General features: G+C 45.2%; 1 protein-coding gene across 15 annotated transcripts in view; it reads left to right on the top strand.

The window, feature by feature from the left end:
- LOC110535292 (histone-lysine N-methyltransferase 2C) overlaps positions 1-15,179 on the top strand; it is a 232,245-nt gene that overhangs the window by 156,335 nt on the left and 60,731 nt on the right. For 12 of the 15 annotated variants that reach the window (XM_036934913.2, XM_090189444.1, XM_090189445.1 and 9 more), the window contains 4 exons: positions 6,753-6,878; positions 9,997-10,116; positions 11,004-11,102; positions 14,533-14,637. In XM_036934913.2, the coding sequence (XP_036790808.2) occupies positions 6,753-6,878; positions 9,997-10,116; positions 11,004-11,102; positions 14,533-14,637 (450 nt within the window). Of the gene's footprint in view, positions 1-6,752; positions 6,879-9,996; positions 10,117-11,003; positions 11,103-11,161; positions 11,386-14,532; positions 14,638-15,179 lie in introns of those variants that run through there. The other 3 variants (XM_090189449.1, XM_036934918.2, XM_090189451.1) reach the window with 2 other exon arrangements.

The raw sequence follows: 15,179 nt of genomic DNA, 5'->3' as shown, positions 1-15,179 counted from the left end.
TGAACAGGCCTGTAGCATCTCTTTGAACAGGCCTGTAGCAGCTCTTTGAGCAGGCCTGTAGCAGCTCTTTGAACAGGCCTGTAGCAGCTCTTTGAGCAGGCCTGTAGCAGCTCTTTGAGCAGGCCTGTAGCAGCTCTTTGAGCAGGCCTGTAGCATCTCTTTGAGCAGGCCTGTAGCAGCTCTTTGAGCAGGCCTGTCTGTAGCTTTTCAACCAGGTCTGTAGCTCTATCCAAAGATCTTTGGAATGCTCCTAGTCTTCCAGAAGCCTTCTACCTTCACAGGAGGTAACATGTTTGATAGTGGTGCAGACAGACTGCTCTGCCGTGGTGGGAGTTGTGATCCTCTGTCTGATCCACAACTCGTATCCCCTCTCTCTGTAGTTATAGTCCCTTTGGTGTTGCTCAGTCACATTGATTAGTGCCAGTGTAGAGTGTGCATTAATGAATGTTGAGAGGTCGTGGCTGCTTTCTTGCATTCTCGCTCTTTCACTAGCTATCTCTGTCTTTCTTGCTCTCTCTCTCTTTTTGGCTCCCTTTCTTGCGCTCTTGCTTTCTCTTTGTCCCTTTACCCATCTTCTCTCGCTCTTGCCGTCTGTCTCCCTTGTTCTTTCTCCCTCCTCTCTCTCCTCCTCTTTCTCTAGCTCTCTATCTCTTTCTAGCCTTCAAGTCTGTGCCAAGGGTTTGATGCTGGGGAGAAGGAGGGGCACTACATAAGGGAGTCTTTTTTGGAGGTGTTTTAATTTGGATAGGAACTCATTGAGGCGCAAAGCACGACACAAACCCATTTCCACCAAGCTGAGGGAAGAGGGAGGACAGCCAAAGCTGTCAAAAGGGGAAATTCAACTTGGCTCCTCTGTATATCTAAGCCCAAAAGGCAGCTATAGAATCTATAGCCTTTTTGTTTGTTTTTTCAATTATAGAGGTTAATGTTTGTTGTTTTTTTTTACTTCGATTTGTTAGTATATTATAATATACATATACTTTTTTGTTGTTGTCAGGATATATCTGTAAGAACTCACATTTTAAAGAAGCCACCTTGCTTCGACTTCGGGCAAACATGTTCAATACTTCTATTTGATTGGCAGATTTCAAGTGGATTCCTGTGTGTATAACACATCACTGGAGTCTATACAGAAGTTTCTGAGCTGAAGTTTTAGTCCATACTTTTTCTTCTTCTTCTTTAGTTTTTCCCCTACTTCCTGTTATCTCAGGAGGATTGCTCTTTCCAGTATAGGATCATTTACAGGGTGGGCTTCCATCGCTAGAATCAGCTGGGATTTCCTGTGTGTGGTGTGTCTACTTGCCTGCCGGCATGAGCTCTACTGCTCGTGTGTGTGTTTGCATACGTGCTTCCCTGTGTGCAGTGTGCACTCCCATGAGTGCTGGTGTGTGTGTGTGTGTGTGGGGGGGTTAGCCTATCTCCTTGGCACGTTTATGTTGTGTAAATGAGGCAGCGGCTCTTCGTTTCCTTGAACCAGGCTACTCCCCAATGGACTTGCTTTGAGACAGGCAGTGATGCATTTGTGGGAAGGTTCTAAGCTGGAGTAATTTCAGCACACTGTATATTTTAAAATACAACATGAGATGTGTTATGCCATACCATTTTTGTGGAGATTTTTTCAGAGCGTACAGCGTGTCTCTAATAGAGGTCGACCGATTATGATTTTTCGATACCGATTACTGGAGGACCCAAAAAAAGCCGATGCCGATTAATCGTCCGATTTAAAAAATAAATAAATAAATAAATAAAAAGTATTTTATATTTTATTTGTAATAATAACAATTACAACAATACTGAATGAACACTTATTTTGACTTAATATAATACATCAATAAATGTAATTTAGCCTCAAATAAATAATGAAAAAACAAAGTAAAAGTGCAATAAAAGTGTAAGTCCATATAAGAAAGCTAACGTTTCAGTTCATTGCTCAGAACATGAGAACATATGAAAGCTGGTGGTTCCTTTAAACATGAGTCTTCAATATTCCCAGTTAAGAAGTTTTATGTTGTAGTTATTATAGGAATTATAGGACTATTTCTTTCTATACCATTTGTATTTCATTAACCTTTGACTATTGGATGTTCTTATAGGCACTTTAGTATTGCCAGTGTAACAGTATAGCTTCCATTCCTCTCCTCGCTCCTACCTGGGCTCGAACCAGGAACACATCGACAACAGCCACCCTCCAAGCAGCGTTACCCATTGCTCTATCAAATCATAGACTTAATTATAACATACTAACACACAGAAATACGAGCCTTTGGTCATTAATATGGTCGAATCCGGAAACTATCATCTCGAAAACAAAACGTTTATTATTTCAGTATTTTATCTAACGGGTGGCATCCATAAGTCTAAATATTCCTGTTACATTGCACAACATTCAAGTGCCAGGGGGCCCAAACTGTTGTATATACCCTGACTCTATGTGCAATGAACGCAAGAGAAATGACACAATTTCACCTGGTTAATAATGCCTGCTAACCTGGATTTCTTTTAGCTAAATATGCAGGTTTAAAAATATATACTTCTGTGTATTGATTTTAGGAAAGGCATTGATGTTTATGGTTAGGTACATGTTGGAGTCCTTTTTCGCGAATGCGCGCCGCATCGATTATATGCAACGCAGGACACGCTAGATAAACTAGTAATATCATCAACCATGTGTTATAACTTATAATAACTAGTGATTATGATTGATTGATTGATTGTTTTTTATAAGATAAGTGTAATGCTATCTAGCAACTTACCTTGGCTTCTTTCTTACTGCATTCGCGTAACAGGCAGTCTCCTCGTGGAGTGCAATGTAAGGCAGGTGGTTAGAGCTTTGGACTAGTTAACTGTAAGGTTGCAAGATTGAATCCCTGAGCTGACAAGGTAAAAATCTGTCATTCTGCCCCTGAACAAGGCAGTTAGCCCAACGTTCCTAGTCTGTCATTGAAAATAAGAATGTGTTCTCAACTGACTTGCCTAGTTAAATAAAGTGTAAGTTGTAAGAACAAAAAAAATGTAAATGAAAAAAAAATCGGCGTCCAAAACTACCGACTTCCGATTGTTATGAAAACTTGAAATCGGCCCTAATTAATCGGCCATTCCGATTAATCGGTCGACCTCTAGTCTCTAATATTATACTGACAGGTTATCAGCAATACCATCTGAGTAAGAAATCCTAAGGAACGAAACATGAAACCCAAATGTGGCACAGTGTCCTCCCTACTTTATTGAAGCATTTTTAAATTCATGGGCTTACATACTTCCATTTCCGTTGTTTATGTGAAATATGGCGGTGGGGGGGTACTTGGCTGTTGTAAGAGGATAGAGAGGTTTACCACTACACTGATGGCTAATATTGCTGCTAGATTAGGAAGATGTGCCAGGGCACAGATATGCTTCCTCTTTTTCTACTGCACGATATGAAATACTTCCCCCGTGCTCGAGTATTCTGAGTCAATCGCTCCGGAGACTGTTCTGACCTACTGTCAAGTGGTCCAATATGATCTGGATGGTGATTCACTGGTCCAGTGTCAGTGGTGTAAGGTACTTAAGTTAAATACTTTAAAGTTCTACTTAAGTAGTTTCTGTGGGTATCTGAACTCAACTATTTCTATTTTAGGCTTTCATTCCACTACATTCCTAAAGAATCAGACAACCAAATTCAAGTCTGATAGAACTGGCACTATTGGTTCTTCCTAAGTTGTGCCCTCCCTAGAGGCGTGGCGACAACTAAGAGCCAATAGGTGCACGTTATTGTCGTTGATGGCTGTGAACAGGAAGTCTTCTCAAAGGATGTCTTATTGCTTAGTCTACCTGTTTAATGGATAACGTGTAGAATGAGGTTGCGGAGGAAGTTTGACAATATTTGTGGTCATGTCACACATTGATGGAAGCGGCAAAGAAAGTCTCTGTCCTCTCACATGGAGTAGACCATCTCTCCCAGTTCAATCCCCCTTTCACTCTCTCTGTCCTCTCACATGGAGTAGACCATCTCTCCCAGTTCAATCCCCCTTTCACTCTCTCTGTCCTCTCACATGGAGTAGACCATCTCTCCCATTTCAATCCCCCTTTCACTCTCTCTGTCCTCTCACATGGAGTAGACCATCTCTCCCAGTTCAATCCCCTTTCACTCTCTCTGACATTGAAAGTCTCTGTCCTCTCACATGGAGTAGACAATCTCTCCCAGTTCAATCCCCCTTTCACTCTGTCTGACATCGGCATGTTTTGGGTTCAGCCTAACTATTGACGGAGGTTTGCTTCTGAGCATACTGTATTCACATGCATGTGCTTGAAGATGGCATGATCATTTTCTTTTCAGTATCAATGAATGTATTGAACTCCTACATCACCAGTCCTTTGCACCCTGTACAGGATCTACTGAAATCTCTCTCTCTCAAAGCCAATCTTTTGCGCACTGCCACTTTTTTAAGTTGTCTCATGCTTAAGGGAATGCTATTTGGTTTCTGACAGTTTCAATAAGTGCTTGACAGGGGATTTGGGACAAATGTATACATGAGATGTAGATGGATAAAAACGCAGGAAGCAAGTGGAGAGCGAGAAATCCAACCCACGGCTCTGATATATTATTAATCGGCCCGAAATGATTTCGCTTATGCAAAACAAAAAAGGAAAAGGCCTCTCAGTGATTGTGTTATTGAGTCTAATTATATAGCCTCTCGCTGATTAGCTCATTAAACAAACTAAACGCCTCCCAGTGACGATTCTAAAATGAAATTCCCTAACAACGGTCGCTGTGTTTATCTCGACAGCAGCGACGGCGCGCTGTCATGCTGACATAATCATAACTTGTTTTGTAAACATGCCAACAAGCCACGCTGCTGCCATGGCAACCAGCAGGCCTGACACTGGATAGTGTGGATTTGTGGGTTGACTGTTGCAGAGCACTTGACTAGGCATAGCGTTATTAGACCCAGTGGATGTGCAAACACTGTCTTGTCTTCTGTCAGACTAATAAACTAGACCCGCTTCTTGCAGACATCAGTATTGAATCTTATCGTTGTCCACAATCTCCCTTTTACTTTTGATTTGCAATATATTTCCAATTTGAATAGTACTGCATCTCCAAATGAAGGTGAGTTCAGCTTATCTTCTCATGTATAGGATCTGTCCCAAATGTCTCATATCTCGCTCGTTTCTTGGCTGTTTATAAAAAATGCCTGTCTGTCTTGTATTCACGTTTTATTTTGTTGTTGCTTTGTTTGTTTTGTTTGGCTGTTGCATTTACTGCATTTGCCCCTCACTCCCAACCCCTCTTCCTCTCTGCCCCTCCTCCCCACTCCCTGCCCCTCCTCCCTTCCTCCCCACTCCCGGCCCCTCTTCCTCGCTGCCCCTCCTCCCCACTCCCGGCCCCTCCTCCCGACTCCCAACCCCTCTTCCTCTCTGCCCCTCCTCCCCTCTCCCTGCCCCTCCTCCTCACTCCCAACCCCTCTTCCTCTCTGCCCCTCCTCCCCACTCCCTGCCCCTCCTCCCCACTCCCAACCCCTCTTCCTCTCTGCCCCTCCTCCCCACTCCCTGCCCCTCCTCCCTTCCTCCCCACTCCCGGCCCCTCTTCCTCGCTGCCCCTCCTCCCCACTCCCGGCCCCTCCTCCCTTCCTCCCCACTCCCGGCCCCTCTTCCTCGCTGCCCCTCCTCCCCACTCCCGGCCCCTCCTCCACTCCCTGCCCCTCTTCCTCTCTGCCCCTCCTCTCCACTCCCTGCCCCTCTTCCTCTCTACCCCTTCTCTCCACTCCCTGCCCCTCTTCCTCTCTACCCCTCCTCTCCACCCCTCCTCTCCACTCCCTGCCCCTCTTCCTCTGCCCCTCTCTACTCCCTCTTCCTCTCTGCCCCTCCTCTCCACTCCCTGCCCCTCTTCCTCTCTACCCCTTGTCTCCACTCCCTGCCCCTCTTCCTCTCTACCCCTCCTCTCCACCCCTCCTCTCCACTCCCTGCCCCTTTTTCTCTCTGCCCCTCCTCCCCACTCCTTGCCCCTCCTCCCCACTCCCTGTCCCTCTTCCTCTCCACTCCCTGCCCCTCTTCCTCACTCCCTGCCCCTCTTTCTCTCTGCCCCTCCTCCCCACTCCCTGCCCCTCTTCCTCCCCACTCCCTGCCCCTCTTCCTCCCCACTCCCTGCCCCTCTTCCTCCCCACTCCCTGCCCCTCTTCCTCCTCACTCCCTGCCCCTCTTTCTCTCTGTCCCTCTTCCTCTCCACTCCCTGCCCCTCTTCCTCTCTACCCCTCCTCTCCACTCCCTGCCCCTCTTCCTCTGCCCCTCTCCACTCCCTGCCCCTGTTCCTCTGCCCCTCTCTACTCCCTGCCCCTCTTTCTCTCTACCCCTCCTCTCCACTCTCTGCCCCGCTTCCCCCCTGCCCCTCCTCCCCACTCCCTGCCCCGCTTCCCCCCTGCCCCTCCTCCCCACTCCCTGCCCCGCTTCCCCCCTGCCCCTCCTCCCCACTCGCTGCCCCTCCTCTTCCTCCCTGCCCCTCTTCCTCCCTGCCCCTCTTCCTCTGCCCCTCTTCCTCTGCCCCTCTCTACTCCCTGCCCCTCTTTCTCTCTGCCCCTCCTCTCCACTCCCTGCCCCTCTTCCTCTGCCCCTCTCTACTCCCTGCCCCTCTTTCTCTCTACCCCTTCTCTCCACTCCCTGCCCCGCTTCCCCCCTGCCCCTCCTCCCCACTCCCTGCCCCTCCTCCCCACTCCCTGCCCCTCCTCCCCACTCGCTGCCCCTCTTCCTCTCTGCCCCTGCCCCTCCTCCCCCATCAGGGAGCATGGAGTAACCGTAGGGCTTCGAGCCCCCCCTCTTGGTCCCAGCAGGACCCCTCGGAGGGGGGGTGGGATGGCCCACAAACCAGGCAGCTGCAAGAGGCACCCGTCTGGAGCATGAGAGTGGTAAATGGAGTGCTTATGATGTCCACCCCCCCCACCCCCCTTTCACTCAGTGGTTTAGCCTGGCCAGGTGAGGACAGGTTTAGATATGACACGGTACACACACTTTGCCACCTGCAGAGAAGTACGGAAGGAAAATCCATGTAAACATAGGCGTTTGTAAATTTTTATGAATGGCGTTTAATGTTCTATAAATTAGCTTTGTTAGCATTTAGCGTTGTTACCATTGCCAGAATGACAAGAATACCAGACTGATGGTGGCGTGAGACGAACGTGAAGCAGATCTCAATCCAGTCGGGGTTTCCTGTCTGTCACCCCCCACTGCAACCCTTTAGTCCGGACTTTGTGACAGGACTCCACTTTGACGCTAACACTCCACAACAAGCCTCCTCAGTCAGTCTGTAACTGATAGGTGTTATGAAGGAGGACTCCTGTGGGAAGGACTATCACTTGTTCCTGTGTCAACACTCCATCAACTGGCTGGCTTTGGCACAGTCCTCTCTTTATAACTTTATAGAAAACTTGCAACAGTCTTCCTGATTTGAAGGACTGACTCGAAAGGGTGGGGGAACCATAATTAAGAGTGACTTTAGTGTCCATGGGGAGATGGAAAATGGATTTGACCTAAAAAAAAATGTTGATCTCTCCCTCCCCCAGGCTTTTGTCATGCATATATTATAAAGCACCACACACATTATTTAAAAGGCGGTAGTGCTGAGTGATTAGTGCTTTTTGAGGTCGCTTTGGGTTTCTGGTAGATTATTAAAGAAAGAATCATGGTTTTCTGTATCAAGATTTTTTTTAATATACCATTTATTGTGAAATAATGACGGTACAATGATTTCAGAGTTTTTTTAATGGAAATTCCAAAGCCAAATATAGTAAACATTCAATTGCCAAAACATTGAAAATATTCCGTTGCGTCAGGTCCACATTGGGTAGACGTCAATAGAAAAATAGGAAATAACTATGAAATTATAAAATATTTCTGTTGTGTATATGTCATCTCTGCTCAGAGAGTAGCAGTCAGCCAGCCAGATGTAAACAATGATGAGATGCTCACGCCGTAACAATGGGAGTCGCTGTCCCAAAGATGGGAAGGCAGGTGCAAAAGCTTAGATGGGATTTTTGGGGCATTAATTTTGACATATTTTGGCAAGAGTGAAATATCTCGCTTCGCCTCTTCCTCTCTGAGCCAGAAAAACTGGCGCAATGTATTGTGGTCATTATAGTTAATTACCACGTTTCTGCGCTGAACTAGGTTGAATATTTGCTTAAACCTCTTGATACTAGCCATCCCGGATCCGGGATCGTAAATACAGCCTCAAACCCATTACCATAACGCAACGTTAACTATTCATGAAAATCGCAAATTAAATGAAATAAATATGCTAGCTCTCAAGCTTAGCCTTTTGTTAACAACACTGTCATCTCAGATTTTCAAAATATGCTTTTCAACCATAGCAAAACAAGCATTTGTGTAAGAGTATTGATAGCTAGCGTAGCATTTAGCGTAGCATTCAGCGGGCAACATTTTCACAAAAACACGAAAAGCTTTCAAATAAAATAATTTACCTTTGAAGAACTTCGGATGTTTTCAATGAGGAGACTCTCAGTTAGATAGCAAATGTTATTTTTTTCCAAAAAGATTCTTTGTGTAGGAGAAATTGCTCCGTTTTGTTCATCGCGTTTGGCTACCAAAAAAAACGAAAATTCAGCCATGAAAACGCCAAACTTTTTTCCAAATGAACTCCATAATATCGACTGAAACATGGCAAACGTTGTTTAGAATCAATCCTCAAGGTGTTTTTCACATATCTCTTCGATGATATATCGTTTGTGGAAGTCTGTTTCTCAGTTTCTCCTCTGAATCCACATGGAAGAATACTTGCACCTGGAGATTACGCACCAATTTCGACGCAGGACACCAGGCGGACACCTGGTAAATGTGGTCTCTTATGGTCAATCTTCCAATGATATGCCTACAAATACGTCACAATGCTGCAAACACCTTGGGGAAACGACAGAAAGTGTAGGCTCATTCCTTGCGCATTCACAGCCATATAAGGAGACAATGGAAAACAGCGCCTCAAAAATTTTGCTCACTTCCTGTTTGAAGTTTCATCTTGGTTTCGCCTGTAGCATCAGTTCTGTGGCACTCACAGATAATATCTTTGCAGTTTTGGAAACGTCAGAGTGTTTTCTTTCCAAAGCTGTCAATTATATGCATAGTCGAGCATCTTTTCGTGACAAAATATCTTGTTTAAAACGGGAACGTTTTTCATCCAAAAATGAAATACTGCCCCTAGAGTTTCAACAGGTTAATGAAAACTACAACTCCCTTCAGCCCTGCGTCCCACACCATTTTTGACTTAATTTCTCAAATTTCTTGGGAATGATTTGATATCTCTCTAGAGAAACCACGTGTTGGGCTCACACACAAAAATTGAATTCAAGTAATTGAACCAAAGTCGGTCAGTTATTTGTTTGATACCCCCCCCTCAAAAAAAATATATATTAATCGCTCAGCACAAGAAGGTGGACCATTTTTATGTCTCTGCGTGCAGTATGAACAAAGTTAGAGGAAGCATACGCTACTGTACCTGTAGACTTCCAGTCATTGCTCTAACACTAGTGAGCATTGGCTCACAAAACTGGCTTGAACATACTGCACACACAGACATAAAAATGTTATCCACGAGTTAATCTGACTCTGGGTAAGTAGGAAAGTGTAATTGTCAGAATCTCGCAGTTTAATTCTCTTTATGCTAATGTTCACATTTTGAATTTGCTTGACAGTAAATGCAGCTGGGGATATTAATATTGTGGCTCCGTGGGGAATTCCTTTAGGATTTACTTTTGACGGCAGTAGATGCAGGAGTGTTTTGGGAAATGTGTTTATTGTTCGCCAGTGAAAAGACGCAGAGGAATGTTGTGATTGGCTGATGACATGTTATCTCTTTTCCTCCACTTCCCTCTCTTTCATTCCTCTCTCCTGTTCTCTCACACACACACACACACACACACACACACACACACACACACACACACACTTCTCTCCTTCTTGCCGGTCTCTCTCCTCACACTCTCTCCTCCATCCCTCCTCCTTTTTCCTTCACAGGGTCGTGGTTCAACCTTCCCTGGAAGGCGGAGACCCCGGGGGGCCAACCTGTCTGGGCGCGGGGGCCGCGGACGCTCCCGAGGACTCAAGGCCTACACTAGCTTTGCCGTAACCCCTGGGGTACGAGCCCTCGCCCCCTCCCTTCATCCCGATCTACTGCCTCCCTAAACCCCTCCTCCTCTCCCCATCTTCTGCATACATTCATAAAACAGTGGCCAAATGTGCTTAGCTTAGGCCAGAGAGCGCTCTCAAGTTAACAAGAGCAGTGCACTCTATCTTGGGAAAGCTTTTGGCATGAGGGGTGGTACAGGGGGAGGGGTATAAATGCTATGTCATACACAGCGGTGACATGTTTTTTCCTCCCACTAAAAACGGTGGGTGGTTGATTGGGAAAATGTGTCCAATGTGGATTTATATACTGTACATTGTGGGTACCTTTTAAGGTAGACACAGGAGAAGTGTCAATGCTGTATTGAGTGTACACGCTAGGTAATTGGATTTTAGGTGAGAACACACACACACACACACACAACCATACAGACAGTGCCCCACCCCCACGCACACAACCTCACACCCTCTCCCACCGAGCAAACATGTCTCTACCCGGTTGAGTGTTATTGGAATCCAATACGGGAGGTAGGTAGGCGTTAAGTAAGACTGTAATCAGATCTGCTGCTGCAAGCCACTAGGCAGCATGCTTGTTGACACGCGTGTGTCCTGGTAATGCTGATTTACTGAACCATGCTGTGTGTTTGTCCTTGTGGATGACATGATAATATAGCTACACAGTCTGGAGGTATGACAGCTAGTCACATGAGAAGTGCTGCCATGTCATAGACTGGAACATGTTTTCTACCTCAACTGAAAAATACTGTACGGGACCAAGCACAACGTTACAGATTTTGAACACAATCTTACCATCAGTTTTAATTTCAAAAGACAAATATTCATTTTTTTCTAATCTGTTAATTAACCCCTGCTTGTGTATGTGTTGTGTGTGTGTCCAGGCCAGTTTTGTGGAGCAGCCGTACCTGGTGGTGGAGGAGAACACAATGCATAACACTGTGGTCATGTTCTCAACCTCAGACCACTTCACACTCAGACAGGTCAGTACCAACACCATGGTCATGTTCTCAACCTCTGACCTCTTCACACTCAGACAGGTCAGTACCAACACCATGGTCCTGTTCTCAACCTCAGACCACTTCACACTCAGACAGGTCAGTACCAACACCATGGTCCTGTTCTCAACCTCAGACCACTTCACACTCAGACAGGTCAGTACCAACACCATGGTCATGTTCTCAACCTCTGACCACTTCACTCAGACAGGTCAGTACCAACACCATGGTCCTGTTCTCAACCTCAGACCACTTCACACTCAGACAGGTCAGTACCAACACTGTGCTTATGTACCAACATACGTTAGTGTATATACAGTTGAAGTCAGTTTTTCACAATTCCTGACATTTAATCCTAGTACAAATTACTTGTCCTAGCTTAGTTAGGATCACCTATTTATTTTAAGAATGTGAAATGTCAGAATAATAGTAAGGAAGCAACGTCAGCACAAGACCTGTTTGTTGGGAGTTTCAAGAAGTGGGTTTCCATGGCCAAGCACAAGCTTAAGATCACCACGCACAATGTCAAGTGTTGGCTGGGGTGGTGTAAAGCTCGCCACCGTTGGACTCTGAAACAGTGGAAACGCATTCTCTGTATTGATGAATCATGCTTCACCATCTGGCAGTCCAATGGACCAATCTGGGTTTGGGGGATGCCAGGAGAACGCTACCTGCCCGAATGCAGTGCCAACTGTAAACTTTGGTGGAGGAATAATGATCTGAGGCCGTCTTTCATGTTTCAGGCTAGGCCCCTTAGTTCCAGTGAAGGGAAATCTTAACGCTCTTGTATTCAATTACATTCTTGACGATTCTGTGCTTCCAACATTGTGGCAACAGCTTAGGAGAGGCCCTTTCCTGTTTCATCATGACAATGCCCCCATACAGAAATGGTTTGTCGATCAGTGTGGTAGAACTGCGCAGAGCCCTGACCTCACCCCTATCGAACACCTTTCAGATGAATTGGAAAGCCGACTGCGAGCCAGGCCTAATCACCCAACATCAGTATCTGACCTCAGTAATGCTCTTGTGGCTGAATGGAAGCAAGTCCACGCAGCAATGTTCCAACATCAGGTGGAGGCTGTTATAGCAGCAAAGTGGGGACCAACTCCAAATGAATGCACATGATTTTGGAATGAGATGTTCGACGACCAGGTGTCCACATACTTTTGGTCATGTACTGTACCTCACTAAAGCGATAGAGCATTGACACTTTGTGCCGAGTCCCAGGTTATGTGTCTCCGTGTTGCTTAAAGCTGTACATCTTAACCCCCCTCACTGTCTCTCTACTGTCAAATCCTGCTCGTCTTCCTTAGAAAAGGTTCTGAATAGCAATGGTGGCTGGTGACTTAAATGAATAAGGAGGACAATGACTCTAACTCCCTTTACTGTATAAGTCTCAAGCCTGTTAACAATGTCTGATACCCAAATACAGCCTGTTCACTAGTCTCCTCTTGGTGTTGTTGTACAGCCTGTTCTCTCCTCTTCTCTTGGTGTTGTACAGCCTGTTCTCTCCTCTTCTCTTGGTGTTGTACAGCCTGTTCACTAGTCTCCTCTTGGTTTTGTTGTACAGCCTGTTCACTAGTCTCCTCTTGGTGTTGTTGTACAGCCTGTTCACTAGTCTCCTCTTGGTTTTATTGTACAGCCTGTTCACTAGTCTCCTCTTGTTGTTGTTGTACAGCCTGTTCTCTCCTCTTCTCTTGGTGTTGTACAGCCTGTTCTCTCCTCTTCTCTTGGTGTTGTACAGCCTGTTCGCTAGTCTCCTCTTGGTGTTGTACAGCCTGTTCTCTCCTCTTCTCTTGGTGTTGTACAGCCTGTTCTCTCCTCTTCTCTTGGTGTTGTACAGCCTGTTCTCTCCTCTTCTCTTGGTGTTGTACCGCCTGTTCTCTCTTCTCTTGGTGTTGTACAGCCTGTTCTCTCCTCTTCTCTTGGTCTTGTTGTACAGCCTGTTCACTGGTCTCCTCTTGGTTTTGTTGTACAGCCTGTTCACTGGTCTCCTCTTGGTGTTGTTGTACAGCCTGTTCACTAGTCTCCTCTTGGTGTTGTTGTACAGCCTGTTCACTAGTCTCCTCTTGGTGTTGTTGTACAGCCTGTTCACTAGTCTCCTCTTGGTCTTGTTGTACAGCCTGTTCACTAGTCTCCTCTTGGTGTTGTTGTACAGCCTGTTCACTAGTCTCCTCTTGGTGTTGTTGTACAGCCTGTTCACTAGTCTCCTCTTGGTGTTGTTGTACAGCCTGTTTGCTAGTCTCCTTTTGGTGTTGTTGTACAGCCTGTTTGCTAGTCTCCTTTTGGTGTTGTTGTACAGCCTGTTTGCTAGTCTCCTCGTGGTCTTGTTGTACAGCCTGTTCGCTAGTCTCCTCTTGGTCTTGTTGTACAGCCTGTTCGCTAGTCTCCTCTTGTCTGGTTTTCCCCTCCAACCTTTTTCCCTGGTTTGCCTCTGGCCCGTTTCAGAGGTCATGATCTCTCTCTACATGCAGGCATACAAAGACACACACACACACACACACACACACACACACCCCTAAAACATAAATGAGTTGTGCTGTGCGGTAAGGCTCTCAAGCAGTGGTGGAATGTACCCAGTTGTCATACTTGAGTAAAAGTAAAGTTACCTTAATAGAAAATGACTTAAGTGAAAGTCACTAAGTAAAATACTATTTGAGTAAAAGTCCAAAAGTATTTTGTTTTAAATATACGTAAGTTGCAAAAGTAAGTGTCATTTCAAATTCCTTATATTACGCAAACCAGACGGAACCATTTTCTCTTTTTTAAATGTGCGTCTAGCTAGGGGAACGCTCCAACACTGACAAACGAAGAATGTGTGTTTAGTGAGTCCGCCAGATCAGAGGCAGTAGGGATGACCAGGGATGTTCTCATGATAAGTGCATGAATTGTGCAATTTTCCTGTCAAAATGTATCTAGTACAGGGACAATGAGGAGGGTGTCAGGGAAAATGTATGGAGTAAAAAGTACATTATTTTCTTTAGGAATGTAGTGAAGTACAAGTTGTCAAAATGATGAATAGTAAAGTAAAATACAGATACCCCAAAAAACGACATAAGTAAAAGTACTTTAAAGTACTACTTAGGTCATTTACACCACTGCTCTTGAGATGCTGAGTCGTGGAAGTCAGAAGCACCCTGGGTCACTCTACTTGTTATTGCGTGAGCGTTGTCTTGATGTATGCTGGGGAAAGTGTCTCCATTACTGTTGGGAAATGTAACTTTCACTTGTTTTCTCTCCTTTTTCAGTTTTCTTTCCCCCCCACGACTTATGCAAATCTTTTCCCTCCGCATCCCTTTCTCTCATTCCACTGCTCCCTCAATATGTTCCCCTTTCTCCCTCTCTCTCTCCCTCACTCCCTTTTTTCCTCTGTCTAATATCCTTTCTTTCTCTATTCCCTTCTCTCCCCCCACAGGACATGTGTGTGGTGTGTGGGAGTTTTGGCCAGGGGGCAGAGGGCAGGTTGCTGGCCTGCTCTCAGTGTGGCCAGTGTTACCATCCCTTCTGTGTCAACATCAAGGTGAGCCCATCTCTTTTTTTTATTTTCACAAGATCAGCTTTAAAACCATACCTCTGATTATTTTCTCTTTCATGAGATACAAGACGGTGGTTTTGCTTATTGTGTGTGTTAAATATACTTGGTATTATATATTCAATAGGCTTTAGATAGACGGAGCGAAAGGGACCGAAAGATGTGATTATCATCAATACGTCACATAAATAGTTAATTTCACAATACAAAAAGGATTGAGAATTGATTAAAAAAAAAAAAAATACACCGTTGTTCACCCCTTCCACGTTTAATTTCAATGGTTGTTCTCCCTTTTAGTTCCATTCGAACTTGCCTCCCGGGTCATATTGAGATCACCTCCTATAATGACTGTATACCCTACGCATAAAAGTACCACCACAGATGTTCCGTTTACTTATAGCCTACGTTTTAAACTTGGTTCTTGTACAAAAAAAATATTGGCTTTGGCTTTTAAAAGTGTTTCTATTTCGTGTTTCCTAAAAGCCACGTAGATTATACCTGAAGGTGTTAATTTGGTATAGCATCATCAA

The sequence above is a fragment of the Oncorhynchus mykiss genome, chromosome 11, assembly GCF_057628025.1.
Source record: "Oncorhynchus mykiss isolate SJ-2025 chromosome 11, ASM5762802v1, whole genome shotgun sequence".
Classification (NCBI taxonomy): Eukaryota; Metazoa; Chordata; class Actinopteri; order Salmoniformes; family Salmonidae; genus Oncorhynchus; species Oncorhynchus mykiss.
This window is presented reverse-complemented; position numbering and strand designations above follow the sequence as displayed.